Source organism: Oryza sativa, chromosome 7 (genome assembly GCF_034140825.1).
Source record: "Oryza sativa Japonica Group chromosome 7, ASM3414082v1".
NCBI classification, from domain to species: domain Eukaryota; kingdom Viridiplantae; phylum Streptophyta; class Magnoliopsida; order Poales; family Poaceae; genus Oryza; species Oryza sativa.
The window spans coordinates 736,892-759,830 of NC_089041.1; the positions used below are offsets into that span (position 1 = coordinate 736,892).

The window sequence follows — 22,939 nt, forward strand, 5'->3', positions numbered from 1 at the left end:
TTATGTGCATTATGCAGTAGGCTACCAAAGATGATGGGCCGGGCCTACCCAGGCAGAGTTAAAGCCCAAAACCGAGTCCTCTCCCCCTCTCTTTTCTTTCTAGTCTACTACGAGTAGATCTCTCTCTCTCCGTGTCTGTGAGGTGCAAAGCGTGGAACCCTAGATCTGATGGCGTTGCGATCGGTGTTGGCCGGAAGGTTGATGGTGGCGGCTAACCGCGCCTTCCGCGGCAGGCCCGTCTCCACCACCACCAAGGAACGGCTGGAGGTAAGTAATTGATTAGCTTGTTCATGTTGTTGCTTCTAATTTAATTGGGTATCACCTTTTGATATCGATCGATTAATTTGTTGTCTCTCTCTCTCTCCCTTGCCCTCGAGGAATTTGATCGATCGATTTTTTTTTTGGTGAATTAAGTTGAAGATGAGCAGCTATCCCTGGACGCAAAACGCGATGGACAACAGGCTGCGGGAGGGCTGTGCCATGGCTGTCGATAACCACAATCGGAGGATCATGAGGCTTGCTAACCCTTACAGTGGGTATGTTTGTACCTTATTATATATTCTCTCTCTTCTTAACCTTTAATTAATTCGAGACTACTCAATATTATAATGTTCGCTCGCTGCTAATTAATCTCCTATTATCCCCAACTCAACAGCACAATCGATCGATCTACGCGTTGCATGAACTAATCTATCTCCATTCACATACATTGATCGCAGGCCAGCTGATGGAGACATCCTGTATAACTGGGCTTGGAGTAACAATATTTCTTTCCTTATCATTCTCTGCTCGTGCTTTGGATTGTGTCATGCTGTGCTCCATCTGCCGCATCACGCGTCCAACAATGTGTCCACAGCATAACTAGCTAGGAGGTTTTATTATGCTATAACTACACAAATGTAATGTCCTGCTGACCGAAACTAGTTAAAGCCACCATTGAGGTTCTGTTGGATATCATACTCTCTATCTCTTAATGTACTCTACTCCTATACCTACTATACCGCCTTAATTTGTATGCTATCGTGATAACTTGATAGTTGCTTTCTATGTTAGCTTTATATATGTTTCTGGATTTTCTGTTGTGTCTGCCCCAAAATACAACTTGCTCAGTTGATATTTCTCATGCTATCTTTTGATGATATGTTCACTACGTCGGTTAACATGGCAGCAATATTTTACTTATTATGCAATGAACATAATGGATCTCTTATTGCAAAATCAATGTCTTACTTCATGGATATGAGAGAATAGGTGAACAGTCGGAAGGATCAATAAATCTCTCTTTTTTTCATATACATTCATGGTTTAGGCACATCTTTCTTGTGTTATTACTTATTAGACTGGAATATCATCAAGCTAGAATGTGGCCACCTACTACTAGTATCTTACAGCATATTATAGATTCATAGTACCCTACTATGATATTGAGCTTGGATTTGGCACACTTCGTGCCTGCATGACTATTTAACATGAACAATAGTAGAATGTGTGGCTTCGAAATTAAAGCTACCTCCTTAGGTCCCTCTTACCTGATAGGGCAAATGTTTCCAGTAATTTTGACTCTCTTGCCCTGCTGCTGAAGATGAACACAACATGTTTGTTGTTATTTTGGTTAAGTAGTAGTGCATGTGCAAGGCATGTTTTTACAATATATATTTACATAAGTAAAATCACAGGGAAAAGCAGTCCTTGCAAGGGCATGTTCATACACTGAATTGAGAAACATGGCAAGGGTATGTCTACACACTGAAGTCAGATACATTCCCTGTTTAAGTTCAGACAATAATCTGGATTTTATAAGTGCCTAGCAATCCAAATCGATTGTTAAGTATGAGTTCGTATAATACAAATGCAGTATGAACTTCTAGAGATCAAATGACCTTGAATGTTAATAGGAGTATATTGTTTACACATATTGCAAGGGCCAAGATTAGACACTAAACCCGAACAAAGCTTACATCCGTTGGTGAAATCGTAAACTTTCGGTACTTGATCTACTGGAATTCAAAACATAACATTAATTAGCTCGGCAAATTAAAACATTGAACAACATTTAGATGCTTTTCCAAGCTCAGATTCTAAATCAGATACTCCTACATCATGAGGATAAGCCTGAAACTAATACGCCAAATGCTCAGAAAATAATATAAGAAATGTTCCTACATCATAGGGATGGCAACGGGCTGGGTCAGACACCGACAGAGCGAATCCATGCCCAGCCTGAGACCCACGTGCCTGCATCCGATCCACATCCGCGAGGTCTATCGGGCAAAAATCCATGCCCATGCCCGTGCCCATCGGGTACCCGTGCGCCGTCGCCACCTACGCCCAGCCCGCTGTGCGCCGCCGCTGCCTGCGCCCCGCATGTCGTGCGCGTGCACCCAGCCCGGCGCCGCTTGTGCCCACCGTCGCAGCCCGCGCTAGCACCGCCAAGTGGAGTGGACGTGGGGATAGGATTTGGGGATATTAGGTTTAGGGTTTTATGTGGATATATATTGCTGCTGCTATTGGGCCAAATGAAGGGAGGTTACTTGAACTATTGAAGTTACATGGGTCAAACATTTTCGGGTTGGGCATGGGTTACCCACGAGCGAAATATAAAACCCGCGTGTGACCGTTAAGTTCGCGGGTATCGGGTCGGGCATTCCCACGGGCAAAAAAAAAGATGCCTATGCCTGTACCGATCGGGTCGGGTATCTGCGGATACCCGAACCCATGGGAAATACTGGCATCCAGTGAAGAGAGGGTTAATCCGGTGCAACGCGAGAAAGATATGATATGATCAGGCGAGGCTAGCACGGTGCGGTGCCAGGCAGCGGCATGGGCTGCGCAGGCACGGAGGGCGCTGTGGAGGGTGGCCCAAGCAGATGTTGCATGGCACGGCTAGGGAGGCATGGCGGCCGGGGTCCTACGCGGCAAGCCGAAGGGTGGCGTGGCAGCCGGGCGGGTGCGGCACGACGGGCGGCGACCGATGTCATCATCGGTGCCCTCTTTTTTTCATTTTTCTTTCTTGTTCTTCTCTTCTTAGAGGCAGCGCTCGCAGCTGCTTGGGCGTGCGGCGAGGCGGCGAGCGGCACAATGTGCAGCGCCGCGGGCGGCTGCTGCAGTGCTACTTTTTTTCTGCTTCATTTCTTATTCGTTTTGTACTTCTTTTCTTCTTTCTCTCTCCTGTCTTGCTGGTGCTGCCATGACGGCCGACGTGGGCTCGCCGTTGGGCGCGGTGGCGGTGCTTAGCACGCCATCCTAGTGTGGCCTCGGGCACGGCTGTGGCGCGGGTTGCTGCCGGGTGCACGACGGCGCGGGCCGCGGCCAGTGTGTTTTGTCGGCAGGCTTGCGGCCATGATGTCGCATGCGTGAGCTCGCAGCCATGGCAGGGCTCGGGTTCGCCACCATGGTGCGTCGTCGGCACGCTAATACCGTGTTTGCCGACCGCGGTTTCTACCAATCGGCATACGCCGCTGACTCCAAGTCAGCTGTAGTAGATTTCGTCAGGAATGGCAGAAGTGGAACGAGAATGACGAGAGGAATTCATTTTCGTGATTAAATCTGCGAGTTCTTACCCATCTTTTTTCTAGGTCTCCGGTAAAACGTCGTGCTGCCCCTGTGCTACGTGCGTATTCCAAAGGGGTTACATAATGTCAACCAAAAATGGTGACGCAAGATGTAAGGGTAGGACATTCTCTCATTCATTTATCCATTGCTCAAGCGAACAATATCTTCTCCTCCCCTCTATTTATAGAGATAGCCATAGGTAATTTCCATATTTAGTGATGGGTCTAATTAGTGAGTAACTAGGCCAGGCCTTCGTGGACCACCGGTTTCCTAATGGTTCCTTAGTGCGGTACAATCTTCCCAAAATCGCATCAATAGTGTGAAACTTATAGTAGTATAGTGTTGATGCGAAAAACACACACTGGCCTGAGAGATTTGCTTCAATCTAGTGCAGGTCCAAAGATTTGCTTTCGGGTTCTGAGCGTGCCAGTTGGTTTGATCCTGCAACCAACAAGAAATAAGAGGAAACAAGGTTAAATCCCTAAACGATAGCCGATCAGCTAGGCTGCCGATAACGTATCGTCCAGTGTCATGCCGATGTAGTATGGGTCAGATCAGCAATAAAAACATGTAAGATAAGAATAGATAGATCTACTCAATCATCTGCAGATATCAATGATATATAATCTATGCCTCGAAATATGCTTGAACTAATTGATTGGCATAGATCATATAGTATGCCGAGACAGTATAAATCACTTATGTCTAGACAGTATAAATCACTTATGTCTAAAGGTACTTCAAAGCAAAGATTATATATATTCATAGGATAGCCGATGAAGCAAACCTAATGTGTATCGGCTAGTACTCCGATACCACTCTACACTAAGATGTCAACGTAGATGAACATACTGATCATGAATCAATCTAATATTAGGAAAAACTTAACAGATTGACAGCAAGCTTAATATATTTTAATCAATTGAGATCTTAATATAAAGGGCAGATTTAGCATATCAAGTAAACATATAAGAAACAAAGTAGCTAAATCAGGTAAGATCGGCTGAAACCCTAATGCTATCTCTATTAGCAATTATAAGACAAATTAAATGTTATGGTTCTAAACATTACTTAATAGATCAAACTTAACTGATGCAGCATTAAGCATAAGGAGAAACATAAGATCTACACGAGCTGATAAAAGCCTTTCTGAGATGGTGGATACACTGTATAATCTAATTCAATGTCGGTATCTAACCCTATCGGCTGTTTTTGATGATGGAGGTTAGCCGATGGGGTTAGATAATGATATTGATCTAGATTATACCTCATATATGATAACTCGGCGATTTAGATGAGCGAGATTAGAGTGTCATGAAGATGTAAGCACTAATCTCGAGAACGCAAGCCGCCATAACAAGCTTTACCTTTTCGTCGGAGATCGAACCCTATGCAGCCCAACTTGAAAGCAAGAACTCGCCGAAACAATGAAAGTAGAAAAAAGGTGGCGATGTGCCGAAAGTATTATTGAACTGTCCTTTTTTTTACATCGTCTCGGATCATATTTATACCCAAAATACATAAAATGTCTTTGTCGGACACGACTCTACCTCTATTACAACTTAAAAATATGAACAAATCCTTTAGGTGGACTCTTACCGAATATATCTATAAAGAAACTACTAAAAACATCCTAATTAATAGATACAGTTGCCTTCTTTGGACTCTTTCCATACATGGCATTAATTCTTGTGCGGCGTCTCAATCGATCCCAACAATGATTCTAGAACCACCTTCCTAGAATTGTCTAGTTTAGTATCAACTGATGCTGCAGACGATAGCCAAGATGCTTCCCGTAGCCGGCCGATACGGTTTCTGCTTCTATGGACACAGACCTTCTCGTTTCTGACCTTGGATCCAATCTATGATTTATCAATTTTGGTCGTTAAATCAAAACCTTGTGCTACGGTAGGCTCGAAAGAAGGCTGGTCCGGTTTGTATCCAAAGATAAAGTGAATAGGACTTTTAGTTTCCTCTTCTTCTTGAGTTGTAAGACGTCGAGAAAAGAAAAGAAAAATGATTTTTCGAGCAAAAAAAAAAAGGCTATCAGAATTTTTAGTTGCTGGGCCGAGTTCTGTTGAGGGTCCAAGAAGAATAGGCCTGTAGAGTAAAAATAAGACGATGGCGGGAGAGTGATCGAATGAGATGAGGGTTTCCAATATTAATTAGGGATAGTGCTCTCATCGGGCAATTCCGCACCCTAACCCTAGTCGCCGGAAGATGCTGCGACGACCAGCCGCCACGGCGGCGGGCAGGGCCATCCGGCGAGCCGCGTACCACTCCGACGGCGGCCCTCCTCCCCGCAAGCTCCGGGGCCCCCGATTCAGCCCTCTCAACAGGCACAACCACGAGGTACCATACCTGGCCCTCACATTGTTCCTGCACCCCTAATTAAGTTCATTCCTTGGTTTCGATCTAGAGTTTACCACCCCAAATATATAGGGTTCATGTCTTGTTCAAAGTTAATTATATATTATTATAGTCCCAAATCCTCCTGTGTCATCTGTTTATCATTGCACTTGTTTCCTCCTAGCTTGAAAAAATTTACCTTTTTCATGTGCTCCCAACCTTACCCCGCGCACACACACAAAAACAACAACTATGGATTCAAGTATTTAGTTACTGCCTCAAAATTCATGTGCAACTTTCCAAAGTATTTGGTTCGCCTTTTGGGATTGCTCTATACGGTTGTTAATTTATGTGGCAATCAAAAGCACACTCCTCTTGGGTAAGAGATGGCACGGTCAAATTTCATTATTGCATTATGCCATAGATTGTCCATGCTTATTTATGATGAATGAATTTGTACAATTGAGTTATATAATTTCATAAGGTTTTAGGCGTTGTGATGTTTTTAAGGTGTGTTAAGCATCTGTCACTTTGCACTAGATTAATTCTGACTCTTGCTGTTACCACAGATTAAAAGCTTGTCTTTTGTTCAAGCCTCCATCTCTAATTTATTTATCTCTATAACTTAAATACCTTATCTTAGAGGTTGAATTAAGAACGCTCTCACAAGAAAAGGAAAAGCTTTCTTGTGCACAGTGCAATGTGCCAAATGATGCATTTAAAGCCTTCATCTTTTGTTCCTCCTTCCTATGTTGTTCAAAGTTAGTTTGGTGAAACCCTCGTGGCTCGGAAAACAATCACTGTACTTGTTCACAGTTACACCTGTTTTCCCTGCAAACTGGGGGGGGGGGGGGGGGGTCACCTTTTCCTTTTTTTTTTACAAAATTTTACCTGTCCTCCCATATTGTCAGGGCTTAACCACTACAAATTCCCAAATATTTGGTTCAAGTGCCAACATCAAACTTCACTCAATTTTAAATTCAGTATTTCTGATGATGCTGCAATGTTATAACTAATATGCCAATTGAAGCTCACCCCCCTTGATGAAAATAAGGCACTGTCAAGAAAGAACGGAGCTGCAAGTTTTCCTTCTATTATGGCCCTCTGAATGCATGTTCCCTAGATTATATATCATTGTGTACACTTATTTATGATAAATGAGTTTGTGGGGTCGTGTTCCCTAAGATTTTGGTTGTGCTCACTGTGAAGTTGTAAGAAATCCAGTAGTTGTTGTGTGCTTAATTATGTAGTAGCATCTGAACATCTTACTCTAAAATTTTCAATTCTAAGTTGTTCTTTTACAGTTTATACACATATGATTAGCTTTTTTTTTTTGCGCAAGCATTCATATACAATGTTTTTCCTTATCATAGTGGTTGAATCAAGAAACTTTCACATCTTAAAGAAAGGTTTTGTCGGGCACAGTGCACTTGTTTAAAAAGGATAGATGCTAATCCTTCATCTTTAGTCCTCGTTCGGAAGTGATGAAATGTGGATGAAATCAAATGGATGGTCTGCTTGATTAACACAAAAAATTAATATTTTGAGAAATGAACTTAACAAATACTCCCTCCATCCCAAAATATAAGGCACAACCACTTTTCTCTTATGTCTCATAATATAAGGCGTGCATGCATGCTTACATTAACTACCATCTTTTGGATCTATAAAATTGATTTGTTTTAAATCTTATATCATTAAATCTCCCAATTACATTGCTTGCATGTATCAATGTGATATAACCATGAAGTTGATTAAATGTTTTCTTAGTTTTTGTGCTATGAGTGGTTATGTCTTATATTTTGGGATGGAGAGAGTAGCTAGAAACAAGTGTTCTAAGCAATACAGTAGAATAAAGTTATTTTAAGGAATCGTATTTTCAGAAGTGTGGAGCAAATAAATTGATCCAGGGTAGATTATAGTTGATCATCACTTCAAAAAGGGGCCTTAATTAGTTTTATGGATGACTTAATTATGACTCTGTGGGTACACTGATATTGTGCCAAATTTTATGGAGAACTGCAGTTAAATATAATTCTTTTGTGTAAATCTGATAGCAGATGTGGATGTCTAATATTACGCACGTTGATATATGTGCAGGTTGATGCGTTGCTCGAGGAAGTCAAGAATACGCCGGTTAGCATGATTTCCGATTACTTAATTATCAGAACTGTGCGGCAGTACGTAAACCTCTGAATTCCAGCTTATGTTATTTTTTGTTCTGTGTCTTGTTAACCATCCTAAATTCCTTGTCTGCTTCTCTAGTTCTATTTTGGCTCGTCAGCAGATTCTGGTTCAAAATGTTCTCCGGTCATGGGTGATTGCTGCAGCGGTTATCTCAGGCTATTGCTGGGGGTACAACAGAGTGATCACCAAACGTCCTGTGGCTGGCTCTGAACCACCAACAGAAGGTGAGGTGGAGTAGAGGACTGGATAGTGTTTTCTTTTGGAGATGGGAGTCTGGAAGTCTGGGAGAATCAAGAATGCAGTGAAGATATGTGGCATAATCTATCCTGTGCATAATAACTATAACTAATTTAGTCCTAGATCTAATTGGTGTGGGAATTCTATAATAGTACTATTATATACATAGATCTCACTCGGTTTGACCGGCCTGTACATGTGTTCATGTGGTTGGGGATTCTCTGTTGCTGAAACTGATATATATGTGCACTGGGAGATCTCTCTTTGGGTTGATCTGTGCTTCAATATATTCACAAGGTTCTTCCATTCACCGCTCCACTGCCACCACACATGATAACAACGACGTCACCCGCTTCAAGTTTGCCTCGCTAGCTCTACCGCAAGGCTGAACATGTGCGAGTCCCAGCTCGATCCACCATGTACTCACGCTCACAGTGTAGAAGTGGCTCCCCACGAACCAGGGCCCCATCATTCTGCTCCAAATTTTAAATTTTAAGTTTATTTCATAATATATACTTTTAAATAGCTAAGAATGTATATATATACAAGTTTAATTTACTCACAAATTATTTTGTCATTGATAATAAACGGCTCGGATAAATATAAGCGAAAAGATAGGGCACTAGCTGCGCCTGAAACCGCAAATAGTACGTACACAAGTAGTAGCATATGTTTAGGTTCATAATTACTAGAATTGGATTTTATTTATTTATTTACTACCTGAGTGGCCGTGAGTTTCAACGGGATAAAAATATATTGAAGCTAATAATATTTAACAATTTGCTAAACTAAATTCGAATTAAAATCAGGGAGAATCTAACTCCCCATCTGATTTGCTCTCGATTTGTGCTTCAGTGAGTTTCTCCTCGATCTAAAATTTGCTCCTCCTATGTGCTCCAGCGAGTTTTTTCTCCAACTTGGGTGACCTTGATGAAGACTCAGTAATTACCTTCACCGGTTAGGGCTATGACTTCCGATCGAGTTGAGGTCGAGGTCACTTGTGGCAATTTTGCAACAAGGATAACAATATTTTATAGTGGAAGTAAATCAAATGTGTTATGCTTTTCTAAAAACGACCCCTTGTATATATAATTATCCTCGTATATAGAGAGAGAGAACAAGACAGAGAAGAGAGGAGAATAAAAGAGAAAAGAAAAAAGAGCAAACCCTAGGGAGCGGGGATGGCGGTGGCGGCGCGGAGGGCACTCTGGTACAGCGGCGTGTCACCGAAAGCGCGGCACATGAACAGCGGGCGAGGGCGAGGCCTCGACATCTCTGAGCCTAATGGACCTCTCGATAGCTACATCCGGAAGTTGATGGTGCGTGCGTACTCCGCAAATTAAACCCGCTTCGATCTTAATTTGCTACACTACAATTTTGGCCTGAATATCTGCTATATGGAAATCCTTTTTGCTGTGCTGTACAAAAGTATAACTGCCAACCTGCTTGTCAACTCCCAGATGATCTAATAAATCTCTGGATCGTCAGGGTGCCGTGCTACTCTTTTTTATTTTTTATTTTTTGAGGGGAGGTACCCTTGATTTTTTTTTCCGGGATTTGGTCGTCGACCTAATTTCATTATGAAGGGAAGTTCAGTTACTACAAATTACAACACTGTGCTTAATTACAAGCCTCAGTCCCAGCAAGCAAAGAACATATATAACAGCCCGAAGGCTTAGACGCTAATGGATGCTACTATATATTACACGCCGTGAAAACTCCTGCGGCCTTCCACACCATGCATGATTTCCTCTTTGATCTCTTCCACCAGCTGCATGCTCAGTGTTGCGCTCCTTCCACAGAAATTAAGCTACTCTTGATCTAGCTGGTTTTCAGTTAAGCAAATAGCCTCCTGTCTAATCGTCCTGGAACTTGGTGTGTGAATCGCCTTAGCTTGTACTCACTCAAACCCCCTATTCTATGTGGGGCAGCTGCTGCTTAATTTTCTGTTCTTGATTATCTTGTGTGATGAGTTCAGGTAGGAATTCAGTCCAAACATTTATTTGAAATGCTAACCATCAAACTCACTGCAATCAATTGATTATTATCTTACTCTTTCTTGCTTTTTCTCGTATGAAGAGTCGATCAGATTCTTTTTTTTTTGTGAATAATTGGGCTCCATGTATTTTCCCTGAAGTGGGCCTCTGAGAAGGGGATAGTCAGTTTTTATAAAGTATTCCACAAGTGCACCGAGCCTGAATTCATGGAGAAATACATTGAGCTAAAACTGTGTTTTGTTCGGTGGAATGTGGAAATACCAGATGTTCCCGAACATACTAATGTCAGTATATCCTTGTTGTCTAGTGTTCTTTTTCCCTTAGTTATATCCACCCTATAACTAGGTCTGGATTGAAACTTAACCTGTTTTGGGAATTTTTTTTCTCTCTTGAATTCTTGGGATCTGGGTTTGAAATTTACACTGGTACGTCGTTTGCAGCAATTTATCCAAAGTTCCCAACAGAACAGTGACAGTCATAAATCTCTTTTTGAGTATGATAGCTTTCTGAATGTGTGAGGCAATACGAAATCTTAAGTGGAGCAGACTAGAAGAAGAGGAAAATTAAAGCTCCATATGCATTTGTTAACTGGAATGCACCAACACGCAATTTATATTACCCAGTGGATTTATTTCAGTAGGACACTGCTGGAGTTCTTTTTTTCTTGTACCATTTTTTAATTGGGATGGAAGTTTGGAGAAATTTTAACTTTGTTATGTTCTTGTTTTTCTTTTTGCACCACTTACCAGGATTCTTATTTCCCTGCCCGTACTAATGTCCTACTAGCGAAGTTTCTTGTGTTTTTAGGGCTGTGGATTTAAATGTGCAGATCAATGAAAATTGGGATATGGACTGAATTTTACCTGTCTTCCAAATTTAGTCTTGATTGCTTTGGTTGGGTATCACAACTATCATTAGTTTTGTGCAATACCAAGTATGGCCCCGTGTATTGGTATGGTTTGCTTTGTTGAGACTGAACATACAGGTGAGTTGTGAGTGTCGAAGAACTTAATCAAAAAATAAAAATGCACAGCTGACACGAACGCAATGGCCTTTTTGGCTATCTGACAAAATTTCGAATAGAAGAGGGACAGTCCTACACTTGTACAAAATTCGTTCTTATCCTCCCCTTACGACTATGATATTTATCTGAAGTAATACGGATAATATATATTAGTACATTACATCTTTGGCTTGTCTGAGGTTATCGCTCATCTAAGCCTTCACCATACAGCTTCTGGCATAGAAGGTTTGTATATTAATCATGTTGCTTTGCAGGATGCAGGAAACCTGGAGGAAATAAACAGAATAGGGAAGATTTTGTCAAAAAGGGATATGGTGAAACAAAGCTCCGAGAGGTAGAACTTGGGATGCAACATGCATGAATTTTTCCTCACTAATGTACCCTTGTCTCTGCACACATCATAATACTCCATCCGTTTCTAAATATTTGATACCATTGACTTTTTAGCACATGTTTGACCGTTCATCTTATTTAAAAACTTTTGTGAAATATGTAAAACTATATGTATACATAAAAGTATATTTAACAATAAATCAAATGATAGAAAAAGAATTAATAATTATTAAAATTTTTTGAATAAGACGAACGGCCAAACATGTTTAAAAAAAGTTAACGGCGTCAAATATTTAAATATTTAGAAACGGAGGGAGTATAACACTTTTCAATATACTGCAGCCTGATCTTTAAGCGCAAGAAGAAGATGGGCACACACAACATGCAAGATATGTGGAAGGTTGCTGGCATCACTAGTTCCGCGTTCTTGTTCGGGACAGCATTCATTTCCCTTTTTGCAGGGAGCCTGCATGGAGAGGAGGAAGAGGATGGAATTCTACAAGACAAGAAGAGGCTTGGACTTGAAGAGTAGTAAGAGGGTTTAAGTTTAACCTTAAGACCGAATATAATGGATTAGAAATAATGCTTCCATCCATCCATATGCTTAAATCATTGTTGACTTGAGACCTCCCCTTTTATATCATGTAACTGCAGTACTTAGGGGGTGTTTGGGTGAGCCAAACACCCCCTTAGCCATTCCAGCGAGTGCCGAGTGGTCGTGGAAAAAGGCGTGATTTTTATTCTGATACAAAAATCAAAGGCACGTTTTTTCAGGGATATTTTTTTGTTCACTGCCTTATCTAAAAATTCGTAAGCACTAAAAAGCAGGCAACTTTTGCGACTGACTCACCTTGAACATGGTTTCATACCAAATGGATTCACATAAGGGAAAGTGCATTCGTCCATCGAGCAGATATCTCCTTGTTTCATGTATATCATCTAAATAGTTATAAAAAATTTAAAATAAAATAACAGGATAGATTAATATGAAATATATCATACCACAAACATATAAACTAAAATTCAACTTTTATAAATTATAACAAAAATAATAAATATAAATATAAATGTAGAAAACTATATTTAGTTTAATTTATTGTTTTGGTTGCAACTTGTAAAGTGAAACTTCCCTTACATGATACGGTTTATTGGTAGCCAGAAATGTATGTCGCCAGGGATTTGACTTCAATCCATACAACTCAAGAATACTTTTGAGTTACCGACACCTGTCATTATTTTCTTTTGGCGGGAAATATAGGCCCTGTTTAGTTCGCGAGATGTAAATGAAGGGGTTTTCGGACACGAATGAAAAAACTAATTTCACAGCCCGTACAGGAACCGCGAGACGAATCTTTTGAGCCTAATTAATTCGTCATTAGCACATGTGGGTTACTGTAGCACTTATGGCTAATCATGGACTAATTATACTCAAAAGATTCGTCTCGCGATTTCCATTATAACTGTGTAATTAGTTTTTATTTTTATCTATATTTAATGCTTCATGCATATGTCCAAAACTTCGATGTGATGTTTTTGGAAAAAACATTTTGGGAACTAAACGCGGCTATAATTGATATCAATACAAAACACTGTCAAGAAGTACAATTGTTTTTTTTTTGCCCATTTTTATTTATTGTCGATTAAAGTTGAAAATTGATTTACATTAAAAATAACGGCAAAAAAAGTACTCCAAGCAAATTGTTGCATAAATATAAACAACTAATAATGCAAAACAGTTTAATAATTGAGTAAAGTGCATTGGCGGTCCTCAAACTTATAGGGTTGTGTCATATATGTTCCTAAACTCTCAAAATACATATCCAGGTCCCAGAACTTATCAAAGTGTATCATATAGGTCCCAAATCGACACATTCCCTTTAAGATCCTACGTGGCGCTGATGTGGCATGCCATATGGATGTGACATGTCATTTTCTTTTTTCTTCTTCTTTTCTTTTTATTTTTCTTTGTTTTCTTCTCATTCTTCTTTTTTTCCTTTCTTCTGTTTGGGTCACAGAGAAAGAAGAAGAAAGGGAAAAATAGAGAAGAAAAAAAAGAAAAAGGAAAAATTTTAAATAGGATCCATTTGTCAGTCAAAATGATGCCACATCATTCCGTGTGGCATGCCACATCAACGCCATGTAGGATTCTGAAGGGGTTGTGGTGATTTGGAATCTAGATGACACACTATGATAAGTTCTGGGACTTGAATATGCGTTTTGAGAGTTTAGAGACCTAAATAACACACCACTACAAGTTTAAGGACCGCCGGTACACTTTACTCTTAATAATTTATCTCTCCGCCGTACCGGGCAGGACGTACGCCGCCATGAACTCCTTCGCGGCGGAGGCGACGGCGGCAGGGTCGGGGGAGACGAGCGTCCGAGGGAGGGAAAGCGTGGCGGTGAAGGCGAGGCGGGAGAGGGTGATGCCGGCGCCACGGACGTAGCTCCGCCTGGCCTTTGAAGTGTTAGTTGGAGACAAGTGCCGCGAGGGCGCCCGAGGGCGGCGAGGTCGAGGCGGACGAAGTCGAGGAGGCCGAGGGCTCCGAGGGCGGCGTCGTGGGTGGCGGGCACGTCGACGAGGCAGAGGTGCGGGAGAGGCTTGCAGTGAACCATGCGGGCGGCGCGCTCCGGGATGCGGTCAAACACCTTGTGCGGCAGCGCGCGGTGAGCGTTGGAGGAGGCGAGGAGCTTGGCTTTGGCATTCACATCAGATTTGGCATCCGTTTAAGGAGGGGAAAGGCAAAAATATTTTGTCCCCCACATGTCACATCGGATATACGGGCACACATTTGAAATATTAAACATAGTCTAATAACAAAATAAATTACAGATTCCGTCTGTAAACTGCGAGACAAATTTATTAAGCCTAATTAATCTGTTGTTAGCAAATATTTACTGTAGCACCCACATTATTAAATCATGGCGCAAATAGACTTAAAAGATTCGTCTCGCAATTTCCTGGCGAACTGTGTAATTGGTTTTTTTATCTATATTTAATACTCCATACATGTGTCCAACATTCAATGTGACAGCGTGAAAAATTTTGCTTGGGTTGTCATGAATTCATCAAATTGCTATGCAAGAGGGAGTAGTTAAGCATGAAACTAAGCATTATATTTCTCCATCATGATGCCATTCACAAGTTATCAGAGGCACATAATAGATTTCGGCTCCGCCATGCATATGTTATTTTCATTTGTTTAGAGAAGGCCATGAGTTTAGGACGTTTTGGATCAATGAAGGTTTCCAGAATTACCGTCATAGAATACAATTTGCTCTTCTTATGAGATTCGTAGAAATCCACCCTGTTCCAACCACCAAACAAGCATTGTTCTGTACTGAGAAGAGCACAACACCCCATACATAAAATTCACTTTGAGAAATTAATCAATTTTTGACAAACATGAGTTCATCCTCCAGCAGTCCAGCACACGGCTCGTTGGACTTTTTCACTGAGAAATAAAAAGGAAATCCATTTTACTCCCCCCAAACTTTTCGTTGAAATGCTTGACCCCCTAAATAATTTTTCAGCTCATTTTACACTCTTAACTATTGAAAATAGTTCATCTTACTCCCTAACGATATTTGTCCTTTTCGTTTTTCTATATAGGTCATATTATGCAATGAAATTTGGTGGTATTGATATTCATTAGAACTTATCTCTCAACATCTTTTGGAATTGTTTTCGCTGTTTACATAGGTTGAAAGCAATAAAACTATTTTTTTTTTGCGGGGAGCAAGAAAACTAATTTAAACATAGAGGTTTTAAATATCAAGCAAATGGTCGTGAAAAAAAATTTAAAATTATTTTAGAATTTTAATATTGGTGTTATTTATGGCACTACAAAATCTAAAGCTGAAAATACGACTCATATAAATAGAAACAAGAAAATAACGAGTAAAATGAATCGTTTATAATAGTTTAGCAAGGTAAAATGAGAAAATAACTAGTTTACAAAGTTAAGTGATCCATCACAATAGTTCGAGGGAGTAAACTTGACTTTTCTTAAGATACTAGTGTATTAAGTTGCGTATTCGCGCAGCTATAAACTCCCTCTCTAGATTGCGGTAGTAATAATAAGCTTAAATTTGTAATGATGATTAATCATAACCTCTTTAAATGGATGCATAGCTGATAGTTATATCAGTATATCACACACATATACATATGCTCATCACTGTTAGATATACTTTGAATGATATAAAGCTTAGTCGGATCATATTAATCTTTATTAAAAGATGAGGTTTATTCGTAAACCATGTGAATTGTAAAATTATATGCACAATATTTGTTGGATCTTTCTAAATATAGGTTAATGATCTATTTGCAATTTTTTTCCTCGCAGGAAAGTTGCATAGTTTTTAAATTAAAAGTGTACATTGTAAAATTATATCCATAACCTTACTGTTTTTTCTTAGTAGGTTAAGAAAGCTTCTAGACAAAGTGAATCCAATGGCTCATATTTCTTCTTACTATTTTGTCTTCATGTGGATTCAATGGCTATTATTTTGTTAATTATGTAGATCATCCTAGTTAATTCTTGGGATTCATCATTCACTTATAGATACTACTATTTGAGGGTGTCCAATTGGACTTTATCCCCGTTCAAAGCCCTATTGCGTCCACAGATGGGCCTAATAGCCCACAAGTGTCCCTTTTTTTTTTCTTTTTATATTTTTTGCGCGCGACGAGGAGGATAAGGAGCTCGCGAAGCCGCGCGGGCCACTCCGCCGCCTCCCATGTCCACCGCCGCCGCCGCCGCCGCCGCCGCCGCCGTGCAGCCCGTGCTCCCCTCCTCCTCCGCCTCAACCGGAGGCCAGCAGCATGGTGTACTCACGGCTGACCGCGTGGCGGGGCTGCTCACCGGCTGCGCGACCCTCCGCCGAACCGGCGAGCTCCACGCCGCGGCGGTCCGCGCCGGCGTCGACGGCGACCGGGCGGTGGGCTTCCGCCTCCAGCGCGCCTACGCCGCATCCGACCGCCTCGACCTCACCGTCACGCTCCTCCGCCTCACGCCCGACCCCACCACCGTGTTCTACACCTCCGCCATCCACGCCCACTCCTCCCGCGGCCTCCACCTCGCCGCGCTCGCGCTGCTCTCCGAGATGCTGGGTAGGGGGCTCATCCCCACCTCGCACACCCTCTCCTCCTCCCTCCCCGCCTGCCACGGCCTCGCCCTTGGCCGCGCCCTTCACGCCTACGCCTTCAAGCTGGCGCTCGCCGGCGACTCCTACGTCGCCACCGCGCTGCTCGGCATGTACGCGCGCGGGGGCGACGCCGACGCCGCGCGCGCGCTGTTCGACGAAATGCCCGATCCGCACGTCGTGCCAGTCACGGCGATGCTCACCTGCTACGCCAAGATGGGGGCACTCGACGACGCGCGCGAGCTGTTCGACGGGATGCCCAGCAAGGACTTCATCTGCTGGAACGCCATGATCGATGGCTACACGCAGCACGGGAGGCCGAACGAGGCGCTCCGGTTGTTCCGGTGGATGCTGCGGTCAGGTGTCGATCCCGATGAGGTGGCCATCATTCTTGCGCTCTCTGCAGTCGCGCAGCTCGGCACAGCAGAGTCCGGGAGGTGGCTTCATTCCTATGTCAAGAACAGCCGGCGAGTTCAGCTCAATGCCAGGGTTGGCACGGCGCTCATTGACATGTACTGCAAGTGTGGCAGCCTGGAGGACGCCGTGTCAGTGTTCAACAGCATCGGCGACAAAGACATCGTCGTCTGGAACGCCATGATCAACGGCTACGCGATGCACGGAGATAGCAGGAAGGCACTGGAGATGTTTTCGCAGCTGCGGTCACAAGGCCTCTGGCCAACTGACATCACCTTCATCGGCTTGCTCAATGCCTGCAGCCATTCTGGGCTTGTCGACGAAGGCCACCAATTCTTCCAATCAATGGAGGAGGAGTACGCCATTGTCCCCAAGATCGAGCACTACGGTTGCATGGTCGATCTCCTCGGTCGTGCCGGGCTCATAGAAGAAGCATTCCACCTTGTCCAGAGCATGACGATCGCCCCTGACACCGTCATGTGGGTGTCACTGCTCGCCGCGTGCCGGCTTCACAAGAACATGGCGTTAGGCCAGCAGATCGCCGACTATCTCGTCGCCGGTGGACTTGCCAACTCCGGTATGTACATCCTCCTGTCGAACATCTACGCGGCTGTTGGTAACTGGGAAGAAGTTGCAAGAGTAAGGTCCATGATGAAGGCCAGTGGCATCCAGAAGGAGCCCGGGTGCAGCGCCATCGAGGTCGGCCGCAAGGTCTACGAGTTCGTCGCCGGCGACATGAGCCATCCTCGCACAGATGAGATATACGCCATGCTGGAGAAGATGAACGGGATTGTGAAAGAGCAGGGACATGTTCCACAGACCGAGCTGGTGCTACATGATCTGGATGAGGTGACCAAGGAGAAGGCATTGGCAGTTCACAGCGAGAAGCTCGCCGTTGCGTTTGGGCTCATAAGCACGGCGCCCGGGGAGACGATCAAGATCGTCAAGAACCTGAGGGCGTGCGCCGATTGCCATGCCGTGCTGAAGCTGATATCGAAGATCACTGGGAGGAAGATCGTGTTCAGGGACAGGAACAGGTTTCACCATTTCGTTGATGGGTCATGCACTTGTGGAGATTACTGGTGATGCCGCCATGGCGTCTCACAGCTCATAGGATTGATTTGGTTTTAGCATTGCTACTAGATTTTGGTAGAATAGAATGAAGTGTTGATGTTTGGCTTTGCTAAAAATCGAGTTAGTATAGGTTACATTTTACAGTCTGCTTCCGGCTTTCCTGATCATGTTTGCAGCCATGTTGGGAAATCGGAGGCAGGCATCTTATTATAGAAAACAAAATCAAGTTGTACCATTCAAAGTGTAATTCTAAGCATCATTCTACAATTTCATGCGCCAAGGAGCCAACAAACTAGCATCAAAACATCTACCAGTCCACAGCAGCTAGCACAACCTGTTCCATGGCAAGGATCAGTTGGCACATTCACACCTGACCTGAGGGTATTCATTCCATAATAATTAAAAGTTAGTAACAGGATACTCACAAAGAACCAAAGGAGTTTTATTCTAACACAAAACTCCACAATAAATTTGTTGGTTTGTCTGTAATTGTCCAATTCAATTACATACTCCATCCATCCCTTATATTTTAGGATGGAGAGTGCCAAGGCTTTTGCAGCTTCTAACATTATGTGGTCTGCCTTTCTCTTAATCTTTTTCACGCCATCGTGAGAATTTCATAGTACAGTTTTGTGTGTATTTGAGTTTACTTTTATTAGTACAGTTTTGTGTGTATTTGAGTTTACTTTTATTTTTTTGTATGATTATTTCTTAGTATATTTGATAGGTTGATGTTAGGAGAACTGTGCATAAATAAACCAAGCAATCTCCTCACCTGCAAAGCTCAAGATTAATATTTCTTGCACGCATAAGTTTATCTTGAGAGATTTGGCACAATAAGTGTCTCCATGTATGATAAGATTATAAACAGATCAAGAAACGAAGATACTTTATGATATGTTTCATAACTTAAATAGGACAGATGACAACTAAAAATTGACTTTTGGGTGCCAAACTAGTATAACATAAATAAAATCTAATTAACATAAAGTGCAGAAGATCTTAGTCTTCGCAGAGCATAAGATATAGTGGTTTGATGTCATGTCAATAACAGATAACTCGATAGAGTTGTTTAAACACTAACAGCATTCTAACCGCAAAACTTGATAAACACAAATTATTTTCATCCAATCTCTCAATATGTTGTATAAGTTTCTAAACATTGACATCGGCACCAAAGTGCAGAAGATCTTAGTCTTCAAAGCAGAGCATAGGATATAGTGGTTTGGTGTCATGTCAATAACAGATAACTCGACAGAGTTGTTTAAACACTAACGGCATTGTAACCGCAAAACTTGATAAACACAAATTATTTTCATCTAATCTCTCAATATGTTGTATAAGTTTCTAAACATTGACATTGGCATATGTTGTATAAGTTTCAAACATTGACATTGGCACCACTAGCAGGCTTCACATATTTTTGATTAACTCTCTCTATATATATACCCGTTGTTATGAATTCATCAAATTGATGTGCTAGAGGTTTTGGGAGTAGTTAAGCATGAAACAAGCATTTCTCCATCATGGTACCATCCACAATCACAAGTTATTAGGGGTATTAGGTTCTGGCTCCGGCATGCATATGTTGTTTTTGTTTGTTTGGAAAGGGCTAAGAGCCTAAGATGTTCCGGATCAATGAAAGCTTTCCAGATTACCACGAGATAATTCTATTTGTACTTAAGTACAAATCCACTCTATAGTGTTAATGTAGATGGTGACTCTATAGAGAAGGAAACAAGTCACCATCTACGGTCTGTCCTTTAGACAAACTTGCTTTACTGTACTCAGGGAGCCTGTTTCAGATTTTTCCTGACCGCATTTGCGGTAATATATGTGCATTGAAGGCATATATATATATATGTACTACTATAAGTAAGAAAATCAAGCTGTATCATTCAAAGAATAATTCTAAGTAAGCATCTTTATACAATTTCATGCACCAGGTGCCAAAAAACTAATATAAAAACATCTATGTGAAATAACTTGAAACAAAACACCAGTCGACAGTGGCACAACCTGTCCCATGGCAAGGATCAGTGGGCACATTCAACACCCGAATTGGTAACTAAATAGTTACAAGCTACTCATTCAAGAATAACTAAAAATAGTTACAATTTAATGGAGTTTTCATCGGCGAGCCCGGGAGGCTGCCCGGGCTAGCTGGGCGGTGGCTCCGCCCTTGCTTCTAATCAATGGATTATTGTGTGATGCTTGTGCTTCCGTCTAGTAAGCTGGTCTGCTGGCTCATATATCCCATCATCACATCATTATTGTCGTAATTTCACATGGCTTCTAGGGTGAGAGAAGCTAATTACATATCTTACACAAGGAAGTGTGCACCTTGGCCAACGGATCAAAAGTTATTGCTATCATCCTGAGATCAGTTGCCCATCGAAATAGTTACCTCGGAAAAACAACTTCAATTCATGTTTCACTCCTTCAATACCATGTACTTTCACTTCTTGAAAATCCAAGGAGATGTGCTTAGTTTTCCAGTCATCTGGCTGACCACAAATACTTTACCCATCAGTCACCTAGTAATAACCATGCATAATACTAAATAAGGAGGATGCAATTTTACCTTCCAAGGCTGTAAGTCCACTATCAGTACATCCGTAGCACATGAAATACACAAGCTCCATAAGCATGGGGTCCTGATGATAACCGCAGGAACAGTTTCTCCGCATGTGGAAGTATAGTTATGTAGTCCATCATGTATTGCTTGTCATCAAGGTTCTGTTGCAGCAAAGTTTCGATTAGTCAAAAAGAAAGGACCACATATACATCACATAGCCACGGAAAAACCACAGGCATCTTTTTGTTAAAAGAAAAACAAATGCAAGGGAACGAGAACAAGAACAAGTCAGCCTTGTCGTAATGCTAGAGGAAGTGTCGCAACATGTTCTAAAATATTAGCTATCATTATGCAAACGATGTCATTACCATCATATCACATATATATGTCCAGAACTAAGTCATAGTGTTACTTTCTAATTTTACTCTATAATCTAAACACCGAAAACCTATTAAACAATATTTTTTCTCTTTTAAAAAATTGAAGTATAGGTAATGAGGTTTAGTGATAAGGAAGCTTGTTAAGACTTTATTGAAGGGCAATTAGTTGGAATATACTCTATTCGTAAAAAAAAGAGTAATTGTAGCATTCAAAACATGGTAATTGTAGCATTCAAAACATTCAAAACATGAATTAGTTGGGAGGGAAAAAAACCTAAATGCCTCTCATTAAATCATTACTCAAATAAATCATTTTGAGTCTTAGATTTGAGCTGTGCATGTGAGGAAGTTGTCGGTTTGCTTATGCACAATTCTCTTAACATTGACCTATCAAACGTATAAATAAACTGTTATATGTTTATTCAAAGATTCATTGAGTTATACAAGAATATCAACAATAAGGAGTACGTAAGTTATTCTGATAGATTTGGCATCCAATCTCTCGATATGTTGTATAAGTTTCTAAACATTAACATTTGGCACACCACTAGCAATCTTCATCTATTTTAGATTGACTATATATATGCACACGACACACGAATTGTTATGAATTCATCATATTGATGTGTAAGAGATTTTGGAAGTAGTTATGTATGAAAAAAGTGTTTCTCCGTCATGATGCCATTCATAATCACAAGATATCATAGGTATACCAAAGGTACAGGCTCTGGCATGCATATGTTGTTTTCGTTTGTTTAGAAACTGGTAGAAGCCTAAGACATTTAGATCCTAAGACGCTCAGATCAATTGAAGCTTTCCAGATTACTGCGAGAGAATCCAATTTGTATTTCTTGTGAATCCAATTTGTATTTCTTGTGAGATTTGTACAAATCCACACTCTGTTCCAACCACCAAACAAGCATTATTATGTACAAGTACCACATACATAAAATTCACTTGAGAAATTCATTGAAATTTGGACGAATAATGGTCCTTCAGCTCATCAAAGTAAAAATAAATAAATAAATAATAGCAAAACAAATGTTACATCCTCCAATATTCGGCTTTCTACGCCGCTCCATCCATTATGGCCTATTCAAAACCCATTACATTGAGATATGAGCCGACTAACCTATACTGGGATTTTTCTTCTACGACAAGTTTACCATTCACAATTTGAGTAGAAACAGAAAATTGAGGTTTGTCTTTGCTTTAAAAAAGAGAGCAAATATAGAGATGGAAAAAAGTTCCCATTCCCAAACTTAAAGTCAGTCTTTGCTTCCGGTTTTCCTGACAGTTGCCTTGGAAACCTAAGTCAGTCTTTGCTTCCGGAAGTAACTGAGACTGAAGCGAGAAAAACTGAAGCAGAAGCTGCTTGGTGTGCCTCCAAAATGACCCCAACGTCACTACTGTATAACATCCCACGTTCAACTCCATTTTACCCTCGAATCTAAACACTAAAAAAGCTATTAACACCAAAAAATTGTCCATAAAAATTTTTGACCACCACACACATATTTTGAATCAATAACATAATAACTATGCAGAAGAACACAAATCATGGTAAACGATCATAGCAAGGTAAAATCAGAGTACCAAAGCTCTGTATACATAGTACTGCAACCAGGTAAAGGTGACACTAAAAGTGTACATAGTACTGCAACTA

At 41.4% G+C, this 22,939-nt stretch overlaps 2 protein-coding genes and 1 non-coding gene across 4 annotated transcripts; all 3 read left to right on the forward strand.

Moving 5' to 3' along the window:
* Window positions 1-131: 131 nt before the first annotated feature.
* On the forward strand, window positions 132-1,072 carry LOC107276909 (uncharacterized). The gene is made up of 3 exons (XR_010742607.1): window positions 132-267; window positions 415-536; window positions 720-1,072. It is a non-coding gene; the product is annotated as an uncharacterized protein (transcript).
* Window positions 1,073-9,451: 8,379 nt separating this feature from the next.
* Window positions 9,452-12,456, forward strand: LOC136357370 (uncharacterized). Of its 2 annotated transcripts, XM_066312608.1 has the most exons (4): window positions 9,452-9,644; window positions 11,601-11,680; window positions 12,022-12,079; window positions 12,141-12,456. In XM_066312608.1, the coding sequence occupies exons 1-4, from the start codon at window positions 9,507-9,509 to the stop codon at window positions 12,222-12,224; spliced, it is 360 nt and encodes a 119-aa protein (XP_066168705.1). In that variant the 5' UTR covers window positions 9,452-9,506; the 3' UTR covers window positions 12,225-12,456. The 2 variants fall into 2 exon arrangements, with proteins under 2 accessions (XP_066168705.1, XP_066168704.1); XM_066312607.1 differs by having other exon boundaries at window positions 12,022-12,456.
* Window positions 12,457-16,373: 3,917 nt separating this feature from the next.
* LOC4342243 (pentatricopeptide repeat-containing protein ELI1, chloroplastic) lies at window positions 16,374-18,582 on the forward strand. Its single transcript, XM_015790226.3, has one exon. It carries the CDS (start codon window positions 16,423-16,425, stop codon window positions 18,325-18,327), a length of 1,905 nt encoding a protein of 634 aa, XP_015645712.1. The 5' UTR covers window positions 16,374-16,422; the 3' UTR covers window positions 18,328-18,582.
* The last annotated feature ends 4,357 nt before the right edge of the window (window positions 18,583-22,939 follow it).

What these genes read in the sequence shown, in the direction of transcription:
- LOC4342243 (XM_015790226.3), top strand. Translation starts at nt 16,423, where the DNA reads ATGTCCACCGCCGCCGCCGCCGCCGCCGCCGCCGCCGTGCAGCCCGTG.
- LOC136357370 (XM_066312607.1), top strand. Translation starts at nt 9,507, where the DNA reads ATGGCGGTGGCGGCGCGGAGGGCACTCTGGTACAGCGGCGTGTCACCG. An exon ending in GCTACATCCGGAAGTTGATG is followed by an intron (nt 9,645 to 11,600) that starts GTGCGTGCGTAC and finishes GTTGCTTTGCAG; the next exon opens with GATGCAGGAAACCTGGAGGA. An exon ending in GTGAAACAAAGCTCCGAGAG is followed by an intron (nt 11,681 to 12,021) that starts GTAGAACTTGGG and finishes AATATACTGCAG; the next exon opens with CCTGATCTTTAAGCGCAAGA.